This window comes from Plecotus auritus (genome assembly GCF_963455305.1).
Source record: "Plecotus auritus genome assembly, chromosome: 1".
In the NCBI taxonomy this organism is placed as follows: Eukaryota; Metazoa; Chordata; class Mammalia; order Chiroptera; family Vespertilionidae; genus Plecotus; species Plecotus auritus.
The window spans coordinates 187,444,893-187,464,641 of record NC_137770.1 but is presented as its reverse complement, the minus strand read 5'-3'; the positions used below and the strand labels follow the sequence as shown (position 1 = coordinate 187,464,641).

General features: G+C 40.0%; 1 protein-coding gene across 2 annotated transcripts in view; it reads left to right on the top strand.

Annotated features, from left to right (window-relative positions):
• HERC3 (HECT and RLD domain containing E3 ubiquitin protein ligase 3) overlaps positions 1 to 19,749 on the top strand; it is a 92,518-nt gene that overhangs the window by 55,157 nt on the left and 17,612 nt on the right. The window contains exons 13-21 of one of the 2 annotated variants that reach the window (XM_080681009.1): positions 320 to 431; positions 841 to 1,030; positions 3,049 to 3,212; positions 3,352 to 3,465; positions 10,440 to 10,463; positions 10,552 to 10,641; positions 11,975 to 12,145; positions 13,786 to 13,929; positions 15,606 to 15,772. In XM_080681009.1, coding sequence (XP_080537135.1) covers positions 320 to 431; positions 841 to 1,030; positions 3,049 to 3,212; positions 3,352 to 3,465; positions 10,440 to 10,463; positions 10,552 to 10,641; positions 11,975 to 12,145; positions 13,786 to 13,929; positions 15,606 to 15,772 — 1,176 coding nt within the window. The remainder of the gene's footprint in view (positions 1 to 319; positions 432 to 840; positions 1,031 to 3,048; positions 3,213 to 3,351; positions 3,466 to 10,439; positions 10,464 to 10,551; positions 10,642 to 11,974; positions 12,146 to 13,785; positions 13,930 to 15,605; positions 15,773 to 19,749) is intronic. The other variant, XM_080681010.1, reaches the window with a different exon arrangement.

Below are 19,749 nucleotides of genomic sequence, written 5' to 3'. Positions count from 1 at the left end.
GTTACAGAAAAAGGCAAAAACACAAGAGTAAATCAGGGAAGTAACACTGCTCATAAACTTCGAGACGGTCTCAAATAGAAATGATGATCCTTGTGCTTAGACTGGAAGGAAAAAAGACTTGACAACTTTAAGAATATCTTGAAAAAGGGATTCTAGAGAGGTTTATTCTGTCTGACTTTTCCAAAGTGTACTATATTGTCTGCCAGGTCAAATTTAAATGTGATCAGTATTGATAAACTATTTTGTTTACCTATTTATAATTCCTGTCAGAGTGTTTGCTTTGTGTTTCTTACATCCTCGTTTGTTTTTGTTTGTTTAGAATTGATGAACATTTTAAAACAAGTCCCAAAATCCCTGGGATTGACCTGAACTCAACTAGGGTATTATTTGAGAAGTTAATGAACTCGCAACATTCTGTGATTCTAGAACAGGTATGTTCTTTACATTGACAAAGTGCATGTTTAAAAATGCACTTTTTTTGTTTTGTTGTTGCAATACTTTAATTTTCAAGAAAAAGAAAAAGATGAACAGGCAAAGGTCTTGTATAAACCTTAATTCTAAAATACTCAGTTTGGGAATTTGGCCTACCATCCTCTTTCTTTTTGGCCTAAACCTTCCTAAGGAAATGCCCTCCAGAGTGTAAGGTCTGCATGGGCAGACTCTCTGGCGTTTCTTTTCACTGATACATTCCGAACACCTGGATCGTGCCTGGCTCGAAGGAGGTCCTCCGTGATACAATGCGTGAGAGTTGAGAATCTATTAAATAGCATTTGAATTAGAGATGGGGTAACTAGATCTCATGTATGCTTGAATTGCTCAATGCTCTTTTCTCTCGTACAGATCTTAAACAGCTTTGAAAGTTGCCTGATTCCTCAGCTGTCAAGTTCACCACCAGATGTTGAAGCTATGCGAATCTATTTAATACTACCTGAGTTCCCCCTGCTCCAGGATTCCAAGTATTATATAACGTTGACTATTCCCCTGGCTATGGCCATTCTGAGGCTGGATACAAACCCTAGCAAAGTATTAGGTGAATTTGCTATATTCAGTACTAGTGTTTTTGTGCTTTTTATTTTATTGGTGTGACCACTGGCTCTCGGTGGATTGAGATCCAAGAAGCTATTTGTTGCCATTTAACATCCTTAACATTTTAACCTTTTTCCTTTGCTGTTTAATTTCTAACTAGCCGTACTGGCTATTTGAACAAATTGAACCATTAATTTGGATATTTGAAATAATCCACACCACACTAATATTGACTTTTAAATATCCACAAAGTTAGAGTATCCAGCTTTATTTTTCCTTTTCCTGTTCTTGCTAGTAGTTAGTAGTGCCTCAAAATTTAATGTCTATCATTGCTCTTACTCCTATACCAAACTTAGGGGGTGGAATTAAAGAACAGTTTTGGTGATTCACAGGTCTCCAGAAAAGGAGAGGAAGAAAATGACCTAGTGGAGACTTACCAAATGTTTGTTTTGTTTTTCTTTTTTAGGGCAGTTGAGTCCTCACTGATTTTTGCAGGCTACGGACACTTTGCTGAGATAAGAACCTTCCGTTCCTCAGTGAATTGGAGAGTGTCTCTCATGGGAGTAGCACCTGAGATGTTTTTATTAATCAAGTGCAGAAAGTCTGTCTACTGGCTTTTCCCTTTTTATTTCCCCTGGTAAATTTTTTTTAGGTGTTCACTGCAGCTCAGTAACTTCTGCGTTCCCTGAGAAATAGGATGTTACTTGAGTGTGATCTCCCCTTGAGTAAGGAGACCTGTGTTCCTCGAGGTGGAATACTGGCGTATATTGCTTCCACCTTTGCAGAAGATAAAAACAGAAATCATGAAAGCACTAGTAGTAATATGTTAGCCCTTAGTTATTTTTTTAAGATAAAAAGCCTTTTGGAGTGTATTTTCTTAGATGTGCTAATAGACTGTGAGATAGAGAGATGGCAACTTGTGAAGGAGTATAGTACCTGACTTTTAAATTTTGAAGGTTTTTAATTTTTTGAGGTAGGATGGCACAAAGCGATTGAAATCATTCAGTTTTACACTGAATTTGTTTTTAACTTCTAATTATAGAAATTTAAACTTAAAAAAAAATACCCTAAAGTAGAGATAATACTACAGGAAATCATCAATTAATGATTATCAGCATTTTGCCCTTTTTATCTATTCCCCTACCACAACCTTTTTATTTTTGCTGGAATATTATTTTTAAGTCTCAGATAATCATATTATTTAATCTTTTACATATTTCAGTATGGCTGAATTTATTACTGACAAAATAGAAGTTACTGATACCATTTTCTTGTCAGGTTATGAGAAGCATTGTTTGGTGAGAAGCAGAAATAGTAGTTTTTCAACTAATTATGCCCCTTGAAAGGAAGGAATGGTTGTCATATTGATGCTGTTCTGGGATGTGTGGTCATTGGCATCCCTGGTCCAGGATTTAGGTGTGGTGGATGAGAAGGGGGTTGAAAGGACTAAGATAGATGACTGCTTCTGCCCAAAATATGTGCCTTAGCATCTTGTCCACATGTACCCTTGGGAGTGAAATTTTAGATTAGCCTTCTAAATGAGTTTTTGAGGGGGAAAAATCAGATCAAGCTTTACAAAAAAGGCTCCAGGGATTCTTTCATAGCTGCTGCTCTCTCTAGAAATGCTTTAGTGGATTCCTAAAAAAAACCCTACAAAAACCACGTTTTTATTGATTTTAGAGAGAGGAAGGGAGAGGGAGAGAGAAACATCTATGAGAGAGAAACATCGATTGGCAGCCTCCTGCATGCCCCCTACTGGAAACTGAGCCAGAAACCCAGTCATGTGCCCTGACTGGGATTCGAATTGGTGACCTCTCGGTGTGTGGGATGACGCTCAGCCAACTGAGTCACACCAGTGAGGACTAACGGATTCTTTTAAAGTCAATTTTAGGAAACTGTATTTTAGAACGACATTCACTTTCTAGCTGGAGTGGTTTTTAGCTAGTAGGCAGAAGACGTAAATACTTAAGACATAAATATCAAGATTATATGTTGAAATATGTTTTTTCTTTCTTTCTAAAGATAACTGGTGGTCTCAGGTATGCCCGAAATATTTCATGAAGCTGGTAAACCTCTATAAAGATGCAGTTGTTTATTTACTTCAAGGAAGAAAGACATTCTTAATTCCTGTGCTGTTTAACAATTACATTACAGCAGCTCTCAAGCTCTTAGAGAAGTTATATAAGGTAAATACTGAGCGTGACGCGTGGGGAGAAGGCTGGATAAATGGGAGGGTCAAACGTCAAACGTCCTGCTGAGATGTTCAGCGGGAAGCCATCGTCCACTTGTCCTGGTTTTAGTTGTCCTTATTTTGTTCTACATCAGGTAAACCTTAAAGTGAAGCATGTGGAATATGATACATTTTACATTCCTGAGATTTCTAATCTTGTGGACATTCAGGAAGACTACCTCATGTGGTTCTTGCATCAAGCAGGCACGGTAAGAATTCATGTAAAGCATATCTTACAGCTTTAGTCTTTTCTCAGAGTACAAACAAGGATAATGAAAGCACACCTGAGCCCTATAAATTTGTCCTTGACTGTGGTGTTCGTGTCATACCTGTGTTTTATCCCCTGGCTTTTGCATTCTTGAAAGTTTGAAGTGCTTTGAGTAATCACAAATGATCACAAGGAGTTATGATTTGGGTAGTCACACAGAAATGGTATAAATTTTAATTAGTTGTCAACATGAAAAAAAATATCAAGGTATCTAAAGTAGTCGGACTCATAGAAACAGAAAGTAGAATTGTGGGGAAGGGAAGTGGGTAGTTGTATAATGGGTATAGAGTTTCCGTTTTGCAAGTTGAAAGCATTCTGGAGATCATTTCCCAATAATGCAAACGTAGTTAATGTTACTGAACTGTATACTTTAAAATGATATAGTAAACTTTGTTATATGTATTTTATCAGAATTTAAAAATGTCAAGCATTATTAAATGAATTTTTAGCTTTTCTTGGAACTCAGAAGATCTGGCAACATGACCTTCTTCCCAGATGGCACTAATTGGCTGGAGTTCAATAGTGGTTCTTTAGACGAGGCTTCTGTGTGCCACAATCCTCACTGCAGCTTGATTTTGACATTGAGTAAAGGACATTTGCTAATTATCATCTTCTAGTAGCTATCCTACTTCAGTCATCTTACTCAGCTGCTTGAAGCCTATAGGCCACTCTGATTTAGGATTATGTGAATGAAAAGGTCACGTATCCTTGACCCAGTTCTCACCATATGTTAGACATGCCACCCAAGGAACTTCGTGCAGGTTCCTGCCTGCCATCCTTGACTTGGCAAGAACTGCTGAGTTTGAATGTACTGTCTTGAGGTATATGTAAGGCTTTTTAGATCCCCCATCTGTGGAGTATGTAAATTTGAGTTATGTCAGAAAACAGAATGATAATTTGGTTATAATATTTAGTGAAGTCCTGCACAGCCGATACATTTGAGGTGAGTTCTTGCCAGTTTAACAGATTTATCACCAACATGTAGGCAGTATTTTCCCGGTAGGGTTTTTGGAGGTCAATAATGGACTCCAAAAGCAAGGTATTTAAATAAAGGTTTATTTAAGCAAGATTATTTTCTTTATCAAATAATAAGATGATGAATGTTAGACATAATATGTGTTTTTAATAAGATTTTATAATTACCTTAAAAATACTTTTCAATAAAAGTGGAGTAGAGTATTCTAAATAGGTTTACAAGGGAAATTTAACATGGAGGTTAACAATGAGCTCTGCTTTCACCAATTTAGAAATTGTAAAAAGATTAACTTTTTTGTTTCGTCGATCTGTATCATTATTATTCATTGAATAATGAAATGTTAAGAGTTGAAATAAGCCTTATGAATTATTTAGGCCAACTGCTTTGTTTTTAGATGAGGAAATGGAGACTCCCGACAAATTAAACAATTTTCCCACCAATTTAATTAGCCATAAAAGCCAATTCTTCTGACTTCTAATCTATACTTTTTCTCTGACTTAATGTTGAATAGGATAATTCTAATGAATCCTGATTCTTTTTGCCACTGAAAAAGAAGTTACTGCTATTCTAGATGATCATGACTGTAATATCTGAATGGAAGTTAAATGAGCAACTTGGTAACTTTTTCATAGTTTTTTCTCTTAACATTTAATAAGCAAATATAGTCTTGAATACCAAAAGCTCATCTCCTCTTCAAGTAATTAAGGGAGCTATTATAGAAGGGTATAAAATAAGGTGAAATTACTATGTGAACATTTGTAATTTTTGTGGAATTTAAAAGAGCTTATAAAGTTCAATAGTATTAGAAATTGAAGTTTAAATTTCTTGATATTTTGGGTTTTAACCTGAATTGCTAAAGCCATTTTATATATAAAGTTATATGTTTTTTTAACCACTGTTTTGATATGTAATTGACATATGGTATTATATTAGTTCAGGTGTACAACACAATGATTCATTGTTTGTATACACTATGAAATGATGACCATAATAAATATAGTTACCGTCGGTCACCATACATAGTTACAGATGTTTTTTTCTTGTGATGAGAACTTTTAAGATTTACTCTTTTAGCAACTTTAAAATGTATAGTATAGTAGTAGTATTATGTAAGTCACCATGCTGTACATTAGCTCCTCAGAACTTATACCCTTTGACCTATATCTCCCCATCTTCCCAATCCATAGCCCCTGGAAACCACCATTCTGTTTCTGTGAGATTGGCTTTTTTTTTTTTTTTTTTTTTTTATAATTCCTCATACAAGTGATACCATATAGTATTTGTCTTTCTCTGGCTTATTTCACTTAGCATAATGCCCTTCAGGTTCACCCATGTTGTTGCAAATAGCAAGATTTGTTTGTTTGTTTTCCTTATGGTGGAATAATATTCCATTGTATGTATACACAATAAATATTTTTGTGTGTGTGTTAAATTTTTTTAGCTTAGCTTGGTAATAGCTGAGGCAGTAGAGCATGTAGTTCAGAGGACATACTTAGGTCGAAAAGAGATGGGTTCTAGTCTCCACGCTGGTCTATTACCTATGTGACCCTAGGCAAGTTACTTAATTTCTATAGGCCTAGCATCCTCATTTGTAATGAGAATTATAACAGTATTGTGAGACTTAAATGGAGGAAAGCATGCACGGAAAAGCCTTACTTGGCAGAGTGCTTTATTTAGCATATAATAAGTTCTCAACTATTTTTTAGTAAGCTGTTCTTGGCACCTAAAGAATGCAGTGTGCTTGCTAGTCACTGGGGATGGAGAGATGTACAGGATATGGTGGCTGCCTCTATGGGGTGTTCAGTCCAGAGGCAACAGTGAAAAAGGAATTACAAAGGGATATACACTGAGAGGCCAGCTTATTATGATCTCTGAATGCATAATAACCTGGCCACTCAGTGTATATCCTATATAATAAAAGGCTAATATGCAAATTGTCCCCTCGACCAGGAGTCTGACCAGCAGGCAGGCCAGCCAACCGCCCATGTTCCTTACCCCTGGCCAGGCTGGCCGGACCCCACCCTTGCATGAATTCATGCACTGGGCCTCTAAAATACACACACACACACTGAGTGGCCAGATTATTATGTGTTCAGAGATCATAATAATCTGGCCACTCAGTGTATAACACATGTGCAAATGGCTATGGAGCACAAATGGATATTCTGAAGTGTCTGATTTTTGTTCATTTTAAAGAAGAGGTGGTAGTGGCTTGTTTATTTCCATTAATAAACTGCCATCATCCACTTGAAAAGTAAATAACACAGAATGAGTGACTTTGTGGCTCCCATAGAGGCAGCACAGGTGAGAAAGTTAGTGATATGAAGTAAATGCTTCAAAAATAAAACTAGAGTCAACTTGACATCTTGCCATATGTGTTACAAGGAGGCAGTGTTTTGTCTCTGAGTACCAGTATTGTGCATGGTCAGACAAGGCAAATGTTTTTGCCTCGGCATCAGTGATGGCAGGGAGCCAGATTTGCCCATCGGGGGTATAGGAACATATGTTGCAGGCAGGCCTCACAGCAGAGGCTTCTGTGTTTCCTTCTTGGCACAACAGGTGTTTATGCAATGACTCCTGTCCCCAGTCACAGTCACATTTGGGAAATGTTGGCTTGGAATTTAAAAAATAAAAGAAAAAGATATTCCCAGTTCTTCAGTTCTGTACCATGTACTTGATCATTGCTCCTATTTCATATACTTGAAAAAGGTCACAGTGCAACCTCATTTCAAGCTTAAACACTTGAAATGTGATTCGCTGGTACTTGGCTAGTTTTAGGTTTGTGAGGCTCATTTTGGGGGAAAAAGACAGTCTAGGGCAGGCAACCCCTCAGAGGGGATCACATGTCAGTTCCTATGTATCCTTCTAAATTAGGGAAAGTAGCCTTGAAGTTAAATCATAACACGGCTGTTTCAGTATTTACTTCATGTCATATGGAAATACCAGTACTAATACCATATCTAAAATATTCAGCATTCACATATGAAATTAAGTGAAATTATTATATTTCATATACTAAAACTTACAGACTTACACAAAGCTTGTAGATGTATGACAGACCTTCATATAGGGCTGGTGCTGATTTAGACCGAATAGCCTTGCCTTCTTCGCCTTCCTTAGAGCTGGCGCTGTGGTCCGCTCCTGGGGGAGCGTCTTCTGAACCACCACCTCTATGGCCTTGGCTCTGGTTCCTAACTGAGGTAGTTTTGGATTTCTTTTCAGCAAACCCACTCAACGGAGAGCATGGTGACCCTGCCCGAAATTTAACTCCTCTCCTTCTCCAGAACAGAGATCAGCATCCTTCCAAATCTGGGCTCTGTCGGGGTGGGGGAGGGGTCAGGCAAGAAATGAAAGGGGGGAATAAGAGCTGCAGAAGCCTGGGCTTGTGGTGGGGCTTGCAGGGAGAGGGTGGTACAGAATCAGAGAACTGGAGTGGGACTGGAGAGAGACAAGAAATACTGACAAAGCTGTTGGTTGATGATACTGAGTGGAGGCAAAAGTAGGTTTACAGTTTGTATGGAAAATAATACAATAATAAATAATATAACAATTATGAACTGCGTTTCATGTACTCATAACTGTAAATCTATTGTTGCCCCACCTGCATATTGCACTAGTTTTTAAAAATACTAGGTATACTGGGGTGCTTTAATGCCAACAGCTGTTTCTACAGTCACTACTGTTGCTTCTCCCATAGTCACTTTTACATTTGAAGTGTTCAAAACTTCATCTTGTTTTATAGACCAACACACATTAAAGGTCTTCCTTTTTTTCTTGAATAAGCAAATCATGTTTCTGTTACCAGTTGGGGTTACCAGTTGGGACCTCTGTTCTTTTCGTCAATGCAGAAAAGATTTTAATGAAAATGAAAGTAAAGCAAAATGGGGTTTATTGAAGATAACATTCCAAACCAAGAGCAGGCCAGTCAAGAGAGCGAATGGCCCCGAACTCCTGGGTTAAAAGAGGGATTTTCTGGGTGGAGACTTTCATTTGCTTTTAGGAATGGTTGACAGAAACTGTATTTCTTCTGGGCCTGCCCTTATCCATAACGCGTACAGAAAAACTCATGGGGGCATGGGGTCAAAGCTGACATGCAGACTTTATTATAATTAGTCCAGGACCCTCGTAAGGTTACATTGAGGTCATGTTGGTTTCTGAGCTTGTGCCAGGAACTGGCTGGCTCTGAAGCTTCCTGCTGGCTGTCTGCTGGGCCTCCCATAGACAGACAGTATGGTTGGACCCCAGGGCAGGCCCCACCCCAGCTGCTCAGGTCTAACTTCCTAATTAACACTTAGAATAAAATAATCTTTCTGAGATAAAGATTCTAAAATTCTGAATATTGGCACCAATTTAGAATCTACTTCCCCGGATACTTATACTTTTTGTAGGTACTTAGAGTAATTTTTTAGAGTGCAGTTTTATTGTGTGTGTGTGTGTGTTTTATTTTAGTGATTTCAATTCCTAAATTCAAAGTAATTAGATATGTAGGCATGAGAGTGAGTCAGTTGGCCTGGATTATGTATGCATGATTTCATACCTGTCTCACTGGTATGAATTGTCTCTTCGATTAGTGTTCCTCAGTCTAGGGAAGTGTTCCAAGATTCATTAAGGGACCTGTTTCTAAAGGATAAACAGGATGGATTTTAGTTAAAATTGCTTTTAAATGATTTAATTGGAATATACACAAACACAAAAGGAGGTAGGTATATACTTCCTATTCATATAGCATTTAAATAAAACCAAATCAAATTTACAAATTAAATACAAACAAACTCTAAAATGAATAAAACGTGAGTAGTCTTATTGAAACCACCCCCCAACCCAGTTGTTGGTGCTTGAGTTCTGAGATGTGTCCCATTCACCCCGGGATGACTCATCTCTCTTTCTTCCGTTTAGCTGCTATTAAACCTTCATTCACACAGAGAGCCAGGGAGGCTCTGGCACTTTCCTGGGTGCAAATGAATAACTTACCAAGGAAGACTGCTTTTCTTCTTTTCTTACTGTTCTTGGACAATTAAGAATAACATGGCACCAATGCAATCATTAAATGTAAATTACATGGTGACACACCGGTATAAGGAGGTCATTAAGAATGTGTTTTCATTGATTTTGTTTAGGATATTATTTATAAAAAACTACAAAACTTAAAAAATTCATATGGCATTCTCAGATCTCTGAGAATAAATCCATAGTTTTCCGTTTGAGAAATACTACAGGTCAACGTGATCGATATTGTTGATACTTTTGTTTGTTTCTGTTAAGTTTATGAATAATGTTTGTCATATAATCTAACAAAAACTTCCAGAAGCGATGCCCGCCCCCCATTAATGAACTAGCATACCTCTTAGATATGTTTGTGTTTTTTAAGTTTACTGTTATTCCCCTGCTCAAAAGTTTATTAAAATTTTATTTACCTATTGATAGAGTGTCTTCTGTAGGCCAAGCATCGGTTTAAGTGCCGAGTCAGGGACAGCTTTAAATATTTGGTTACTCTTCAGAGTAACAGCTTGTGTGTGTGTGTGTGTGTGTGTGTGTGTGTGTGTGTGTGTGTAAGGAAGAGATCTAACATGCTGACAAATAAATGAAATTTGCATTAACTATACCCAATAAAAGTAACCTCTGATATCAAGGTTTTAGAATTAGATTTATTTTATGAAAGAAAATTCTATTAATGCTGTGAATTATGGAGTTAGTGAAATGGCCTGAAATGGCCCTTTAAAAATTTTTAAAGATTGTTTTTAGTTTTTTTCTCAGTTTGTGTCCATCAAAACATTTGGTCTGTTCCATTAAAATCCAGTCAGCCATTCAAATGGGGTTAGTTCCATGGCCAAATAGTCAGATAGTTTATATGTTTTGTTATTTGTATTTCACATTTGTAGGGGGTAAAAAGTTCAGGTTTTGCATTTCAAGTAAGAGGCTTTTTATTTTTCTTTACACAGAAGGCTAGACCATCTGTAATACAGGTAAATGATTCTTTTTAAATTTACTTGTATATTTTTCCAGCAGCATTCTCTGTGGATACTACAGTTTTGTCAATAATGTTTCATTTAGGATGCTGTAACACTTTGTTCCTACCCTTTCATCTTTGATGCCCAAGCCAAGACCAAAATGTTACAGACAGATGCTGAACTACAGATGCAGGTATCATATTTTAAAGATTATTTCCTCTTACTATGTGTTTCTTTCAACCTACACATTCAGTTGTAATTTTTACTAATAGGAGAAAGTATATTTGGATGCGTTCTATTCTAGAACTGTTAGAATTTTTTAGAATATTTTAGAACTGTTAGAATTTTTTTTTAGCAATTTTATTTTGCATACAACACACATAAGTGAGTACACGTTTACATAGATCAGGGGTTTGCAAGCGTTTTCCTAAAGGACCATATAGTAAATTAAAATTTTGATCTTTATAGGCCATATTTTCTATCTCAACTGTTGAGCTCTGTCACAGAACAAAGAGTAATAGACACTATGTGAATGAATGAGCATGGCGGTGTTCCAGTAGAACTTAATGTACACTGACACTTGAAGTTTGTATAATTTTCACATGTGGTGAAATATTCAGATTTTTTTTCAAAATTTAAAAATGTAGAAACCACTATGAGCTAGGAGCTTTACAAAAACAGGCAGCAGGCTGGATTTGGTCCAGTCGTCCACTGACCCCTGATAGAGATAGATAATTAAACAGAGCTTGGTAATTCTTTATTGAACTGAAACTTAAGTTATAGAGATTAATTTCAAGTACACATATTTACTACAAAATATAATTGGTTTTGACGTGTGCCTACCAAGTTACTATTTGCAAATTAGAAATTCAAATCTACCAGTTTCTACTGTCGGTAGGTATCTAACTACACTCATCTCTCCCTTCATCTCTCAGTCTGTCTGTCTGTTTCTCTTCTAGCCTTATTTTTCCTTCCTTCCTCCCTTCCTCCCTTCCTTCCTCCCTTCCTCCCTTCCTCCCTTCCTCCCTTCCTCCCTTCCTCCCTTCCTCCCTTCCTTCCTTCCTTCCTTCCTTCCTTCCTTCCTTCCTTCCTTCCTTCCTTCCTTCCACAGTTGAAAGGTTTTCCAGAGAAAATGGACATTTTTTCAAAGAATAAAAACCATTTGAAAGTGGTTATTAGGTTTCTTGTTCTGCCATTCTGAAAGTCATAGTTTTTACCCACTCTCCATCATGTTTCTTTTATTACAATATAATTTCAGTCTTATTTAGGCCTAAATCATTTTCCTGGGACTGGTTATGGATCAAACTGTTTCAGTTAACCTTTTGGGGTTCAGATTAGAAAGATATGTGTGTTTTATAAACATAGTAACTTAGAAAATTTAACTGGAAAAGTTGAGAGGAAAATAAAAAAGAACAAAGGGAAATGCAGTCAGCATGCTTCCCACCTACCCCAGATTGAAAGGCACAGCTGGCTGCCGTCCCCACTCACAGGTGCACTCTAATTGTGTTCTTGATGTGCCATTCCAGGTGGCAGTCAATGGAGCCAACCTGCAGAATGTCTTCATGCTTCTCACCTTGGAGCCTCTGCTGGCCAGAAGCCCCTTCCTGGTTCTTCACGTTCGCAGGAACAACCTCGTTGGAGATGCCCTGAGAGAGCTGAGCATTCATTCTGACATTGATCTAAAAAAGCCTCTCAAAGTGAGCCCTTCAGTATATTCTTCTAAATACCTTCTTAGTTTTTCTTTAAACAGTGTTGAAGTAGCAAAGATCTTACTATTAAAATTGTGGAGTATAGCCATTATTTCTTTCACTTATTTTACGAGAATTTAATCATCTCCTGTCAAATCACCAAATAGCACATATCAACGTAACATCAGATAAAAATGCCAGTGGATTACTTGAGAGGGTATAGGGCTTTATTTGTCTGCTGACCTCAATGTACCTGCTCCAGCTCTACCAAAAACAAACAAACAACAGCAAAACTAAAGCTTCAGCTAGGCATAAAACTATCAAGCCAGCATCTAGGAAGTCTGTGGATATCAAGGATTTAAGAGAAAGATGATAAAAAGGAGAATATAGAAAGGTGGTGAAATCATCTGGGAAGCTGTTGGCCTATTATTATAGGCACTGTTAGGACCCTAATATTACTGAATTAAGAAATTGTCTTTCCTCATAGACTGTGCATGTTGGTGTTAGTACTTACTGTATTCCCAGGGCTTAGCATAGTGCTTGGTACATAGTAGGTGTTAATAAGTATTTAGAACATTATAAGTATTTAGAACATTATTTGAAATTTTAAGTAATTTGTCTTTCCCTTCAGAAGACTTCCCTATCTCTATTAACAGTCCTCTTGTAAACTCCCAGTTTTTGAAACACAATAAGTAAGAAACTCATGGTCTTCATGATATTGTCACCCTTTCCAAAATGTCCAGTGAATAGTACCTGTCCCATCAATTTGCCTGGGAGTTCTGAGAACTTCTGGGTTAGATTTTTGATCCGACAGGAGCTTCTTTTTGCCCACTGTTTTCCATTAGTAGTTCAGATAAGACACTTCTTGCTCTGTAGCATGTCTGAGTTGTCTTCTGCAGCCATCTGTCCCCACCTTTACTCTTGTCCTGTTGTAGGCAGCCTTGAAGACAACCACAGGATAAGCTTTCTCAAATGCTGTTTTAGTTCTGTGCCTGAGCCCTTACCTATAATATGGTGATGATAATAGTAATACCAATGCATAGGGCTGTTCTGAGGATTAGGTTCATAGAGTGTAAGTGCTGGCATATAGTAACTCTCAATAACTCGCGCTCACTGGTTTGCTGTAGTTGTTACTGTGATGACCATTATGGGTCCAGCATCCCCCATGTGGGCCTGTTCATGGGTCCTTTTATAGCCCCTCACAGAACTCAGTTCTGTACCACTTAGAATGCCCTTTTCCTTTCCATATTCAGTTTCCTCTTTTACTCAGGTTAATCATTGCTTTTCTCTATGTGCCAGAACATTTACCTCTCAATGTATTTTACTCTTTGAAAATAAAGTATATTCTATAATGGATAATTTTATGTTTGTCTTACTTCCCTAAATAGATGGTAAACTTTCTGTGGACCCATGGTGAACTTCTAACCTTTTTTGTATTCCTTGAAGTACCTAGTAAAAATTCTTTCTGTGGGTCTGCAAGTGCCTTGTGAGTAATCAGCGGATACACCTTGCAGTTTTCATTGCATCATTGTATTCTGTGTTATATCTTCCTCCCTTTGTACTGACTTTAGAAAGAATTTGCTAAAAAAAAAAAAAAGTAGGATACCAAAGATTCTTTGAAGTATTAATTCTGCTTTCATTGTTTTAAGGTAATCTTTGATGGTGAAGAAGCAGTGGATGCTGGTGGTGTCACAAAGGAGTTCTTTCTTTTACTGTTAAAAGAACTTTTGAATCCCATCTATGGAATGTTTACCTACTATCAAGATTCAAATCTCTTGTGGTTTTCCGATACAGTAAGTTAGTGATATTATAGTTAAATAGATGGATATAATTAAATTTTTATTTTAGTTGTGAGACCAGTTCCAAGACTTCTGATTTTGAAAAGGGAAGCATGACAAAATAATTTAAAATGTCTAAATAATGTATCTAGTCTTTATTTTTTTACGCATTGGCCCTATTTCCATTTCTAGTTTTTAGAGAGAGAGGGAGAGGGATAAAGAGATAGAATCATCGATGAGAGAGGAACATCATCAATCTGTTGCCTTCTGCACATCCCCCCACTGGGGACTGAGTCTGTAACCTGGGCATGTGCCCTGACCAGGAATAAAACTGGCTCGACGCTCAACTGCTGAGCCACACTGGCTAAGCCAAATGTTTCTTATTTTAGTAACAGTAATAGCATGTGTATGAATACTAATACAAGTAGATACACACACACACTCACACACACACACACACACACACACACACACACACACACTTGAATTTGAAAATTCAGTAGAAGAGCTAAGTTTTAAGGAGCATTTTAATTTCAACCAGGCTGTAATTTAGTTCTTTTTCTACCAGTTTTCTCCCTGGATCTGTACTGTCTTAAAAGGTCGCTATTAGCCACATGTGGCCATTGAAATTTAAATTTTATTTAATTAAAATTAAATGGTACCAGAGATTCATTTTCTCAGTTGGACTAGCCACATTTCCAGTGGCTACCATATTGGACAGCACAGAATAAACAATTTTCATCATTGCAAAAAGTACTATTGCACAGCATTGCTCTAAATGAGTACAGTGATGCGCTGCATAATGACATTTCTGTCAGTGATGGATCGCATATGTGACAGTGTCCCCATAAGCTTATAATGAAGCTAAAAAATTCCTATTGTCTAGTGCAGTGGTCGACAAACTCATTAGTCAACAGCGGCACTTGGCTCGCGAGCCGCGGTTTGCCAACCACTGGTCTAGTGACATCATAGCCATTGTAATGTAGTACAACACATTACTTAAATTTGTGGTGATGCTGGTGTGAGTACACCTGTGCTGCAAGTCCTCTAAAAGTATAGCACATACAATTATGTACAGTGCATATTACTTGATAATGATAATAAAAGACCATGTTACTGGTTTATGTAGTTTCTGCACTGTACATTTTATCAGTATTTTAGATTGTACTGTTTCTACTTATAAAACATTTGCAGTAAAACAGGATGCTGTGTTACTCGGGCAGCAGATTCATCATACATCTCATGTACTGTGTTTCTTGATTGCACACTACTTTCTCTTGTGATTGATTTAATCTCAGGTTGTTTTGTATAGTAACTGGCTGTACAGGCTTGTAGCCTAGATGTGTACTAGGCTCTACCTTCTAGGTTTGTGTAAGTGCACGCTATGGTGTCCGCACAAGGACAAAATCACCTGAGGCATTTCTCAGAATGAATCTCCATAATTAAGTGGCGAATGACTGTATAAGCTGTTCTCTCTATCTCTAGATGAGCTGTAAATACTTAACTTTGTTTATATTGTATCTTTTGGGGATAATCAAATTTTTGTCAGGGGAGTTTTCTCTGCTCTAAAAGGTAACTAAATATTAAGAAAGCCTTTATTCTTTTATACTGAAAATATTTTATAAATAGCAGATTGTTTTGAGGGCTGGAAACACTGAATTTCTTTTTAACATGTGCATATATTCTGAAAGTGTTTTGTAGAGCACAACTGGTTTCACTTGATTGGCATAACCTGTGGACTAGCAATCTACAACTCTACCGTAGTCGATCTCCACTTCCCACTGGCACTCTATAAGAAGTTACTGAATGTAAATCCTGGCTTGGAGGACTTGAAGGAGCTTTCACCCACTGAAGGAAGGTACAGAGCTAAACGACAGACAGATTGGTGTAGGAACCTGCTGTGGCTGCCTCTGGCTGCCTCTGGCAGTGTGGATTAAAGGTTGAAAATACCACAGGTGGCGCAGGTGTGAGTGTGTGGAACTATATGGTTGTGTGTCCTTTGTTAAGGTTTAGCTATACAGTTACTTGCTTATAGTCTATCACTCTATGGGCAGAGGAAAGAAAATAAAAAAAAACCTGCAGTTCTTCCCCCCATCTGCTTCTCTTTCCTGTGTGTCTCCTTTATTCTCACACGACTGGTCACCACATATGTGGGGTTTTTCCTCCACACCACCAAACAGTTCTCCATGACACCAGCTGGGTGTCCTACAGTTTACCTGGGGATAGTGTCAGATCCCACAGGTTAAGGGCTCAGTTCCACAATACTGCTTGCACCCCACTTCAGATGCCATTTGCAAGGAGGATCATCCACAACTTCTGTCTGATTTAGCTACAAACCCTCCTCAGGTTTGCCTAATTTGCTACAGTGGCTCACAGAACTTAGGGAAACACTTTTACCAGTTTATTAAAGGATATGGGAAAGTGTACAGATGAATAGCCAGATGAAGAGATGTATAGGATGAGGTCTGGGAGGGTCTTCAGTACAGGAGCTTTTGTCCCTGTGGAGTTGGGGTGTATCACCCTCCTGGTGTGTGGGTTGTGTTCACCAACCCAGAAGCTTTCTAAACCTCCTCCTACTGGGACTTTATGGAGGCTTCCTCACACAGGAGTGATCAATTATTACCTCTACTTCTAGCCCCTCTCCCCTCTCTGGAAAATGGGGGTGGAGCTGAAAATTCCAAGCTTCTAATCATGGCTTAGTGTTTCTGGTGACCAGTCCCCATCCAGGAGGCCACCAAGAGCCACTGTGTAACAAAAGATGTGTCTAATGCTCTTACCACTTAGGAATTTACAAGGTTTTTAGGAGCTTTGTATCAGGAACCAGGGGAAGAGATCTTATATAATAAAAGCCTAATATGCTAAGTGTCCGGTTGTCCAGTCGGCCGGCTGTTCAACCAATCAAAGCAGAATATGCTAATGATATGCTAAGGCCGCTCAACTGCTTGCTATGATGTTCACTGACCACCAGGGGGCAGACAGTCGACCAGTCAACCAGTCACTATGATGTGCACTGACCACCAGGGGGCAGCAGACACTCCAACCGGTGGGTTAGCTTGCTGCTGGGGTCCAGCCGATCGGGACTGAGCGAGACAGGCTGGACACACCCTGGAGCCCTTCCTCGGTCCCTCCCCATCTGGCCAAACTCCCACATCCCTCCCTAGCCCTGATTGTGCACTTGTGAGGTCCCTCGGCCTGGTCTGTGCCCTCTCGCAATCCGGAACCCCTCTGGGGATCTTGGAGAGCCGGTTTCAGCCTGATCCCACAGGCCAGGCTGAGGGACCCCACTGGAGCACAGATTTGTGCACCAGGCCTCTAGTATATCTATATGTTTCTACCAGAGGCCCGGTGCATGAAATTTGTGCATGGGTGAGGTCCCTAGGCCTGGCTGGCAATCAGGGCTGATCAGGTTCCCCACCTCCCCACCTGCCTGCTTCCTCCTTTCCTCCCCACCCATGCACCACCACTCCACGGTTCCCTGCATCCCCACTTCCTCCTTCCCTCACTGCCTGCATCTGCTGCACCTACCCCTTGTTCCCCCTCCCAGCCTGGGGCCCGGCTCTGATCAGGCGGTGGGGGGGAGGTTCGCTGCCAGCCCCGAGTAGGGAGCTGGCCCTTGACCCCCCAGGAAAGGGGCAGCGTCTGTCACCACCCACCCCCAGTTCACCGTCCCAGCCTGAGGCCTGCCAGCTGAGGAGAGGGACCGGGAGGTTGACTGGCAGGCCCCATTGGCGATTGGGGCCTGTGAGCAGCTTCTGCGTTGAGCGTCTGCCACCTGGTGGTCAGTGCACGTCATAGCAACCGGTTGTTCCAGTTGTTAGTCTTCCAGTCGCTGGCTTTTTATATATAGACTAGAGGCCTGTTGCAGGAAATTCGTGAATGGGGGGGGGGGGTGTATCCCTCAGCCCAGCCTGCACCCTCTGCAATCTGGGACCCCTCGAGGGATGTCCGACTGGCCTTTTAGGCCCAATCCTGGTGGGATCGGCCCTAAATAGGCAGTCGGACATCCCTCTCACAATCCAGGACTCGCCTGCCTGCCTGCCTGCCTGCCTTGATTGCCCCTAACTGCTTCTGCCTGTCCGCCTGATCACCCCCTAACCACTCCCCTGCCAGCCTGATCGACGCCTAACTGCTCCCCTGCCAACCCGATTGTCCCTAACTGCCCTCCCCTGCCGTTCTGGTCACCCCTAACTGCCCTTCCTCCCCTGCCGACTTGGTCACCCCTAACTGCCCTCCCCTGCAGGCCTGCTCACCCCCAACTGCCCTTCCCTGCAGGCCTGGTCGCCCCTGTCTTCCCCTGCCGGCCTGCTCCCCCCCAACTGCCCTCCCCTGCAGGCCTTGTCCCCCCCAACTGCCCTCCCCTGCAGGCCTGGTCCCCCCCAACTGCCCTTCCCTGCAGGCCTGGTCCCCTCCAACTTCCCTCCCCTGCAGGCCTGGTCCCCCCCAACTGCCCTTCCCTGCAGGCCTGGGTCCCCCCCAACTGTCCTCCCCTGCAGGCCTGGTCACCCCTAACTGCCCTCTCCTGCCGGCTTGATTGCCCCCAATTGCCCTCCCCTGCCTGCCATCTTGTGGTAGCCATCTTTGACCACATGGGGGCGGCCATCTTGCGTGTTGGAGTGATGGTCAATTTGCATATCACTCTTTTATCAGTAGGATTATCTCCTGGAGCCTTTAAAAAAGTTTGAGATATAATTCACCCACTTAGAAGTATAAAATCCAGTGACATTTAGAATATTCAGTTGTGTAGCTGTCACCACAATTTTAGAATATTTTCATCACCTGGAAAAAAAAACTTCTTAGTCATCATCATCTCCAGTCTCCTCCTTCGAGACAATGCTAATCTTTCTATTTCTATAGGTTTGCCTATTCTGGATATTTCATATAAATGGAATCATATAATTTATGGTTCTTTGTGTCTGGCTTCTTTCATAAAGTATGTTTTCAAGGTTCATCCATATTGTAGCATATCAGTGTTTCATTTCTTTTCATTGCCAAATAATATTTCATTGTGTGAATATACTAATTTTGTTTCTTCAGTTGATGAGACATTTGGCTTATTTCTATTTTTTGGATATTATGGATAATGCTACTTTGGACATTCTTGTGCAAGTTTTTATTTCTCAGGTGTATAACTGGGAGTTGAATTGTTGAGTCACAAGGCAGCTCTGTGTTTAGCTCTTTGAGGAACTGCCAGACAGTTTCTAAAGTAGGGGAGCCATGTTTTTATGTTCTTTTCCTTCTGGCTGTTAACACTCCTTTATTCTGAGCTTCTCTGTTAATTTTAGGTAGCATAAGGTTAAGTATATAAAACAACCCCATAGCCTTAGCTTTCTGTAAACCGTGTAATCCTTCTGGAATTATCAGGAAGGAGCACCCCCTTCTATAGAGAAAGTACCGACTTTAATATGGAGGTAGAGAAGGGCAGTCTCTAAGTACCCCCCTGAAATGAGGCTGTCGCACCACCAGTCTAGGACACCAATACTGAGAATCCACAACCGATGGCAGGGGTGGGGTCACAGAGAGTGGAAGAGAAACTTTAGGAGGAATATGAAAAAATGACAGAGGAGACCAAGGCAGGGTTAATTTTCAGTGACTGAAAGAGAAGGCTAGAGAGTGATAGAACTGCGTGCCGTGTACTTTACCAACCTGTCTGGGAATGCTGTATTTCAAATAGTAATTTTGGCTGGTTAACGGATACAAATTTAAATTCTACGGTAAGAATTTTCTTCCTGGCAACTCCTAATGGGACTGCCAGACTCAGAGTTCACTAAAGAAGAAAGTGAATGAGGTTTAGCTACAAGAATGTATTCTCTTGAAAACTAGGATATGACCATTGTT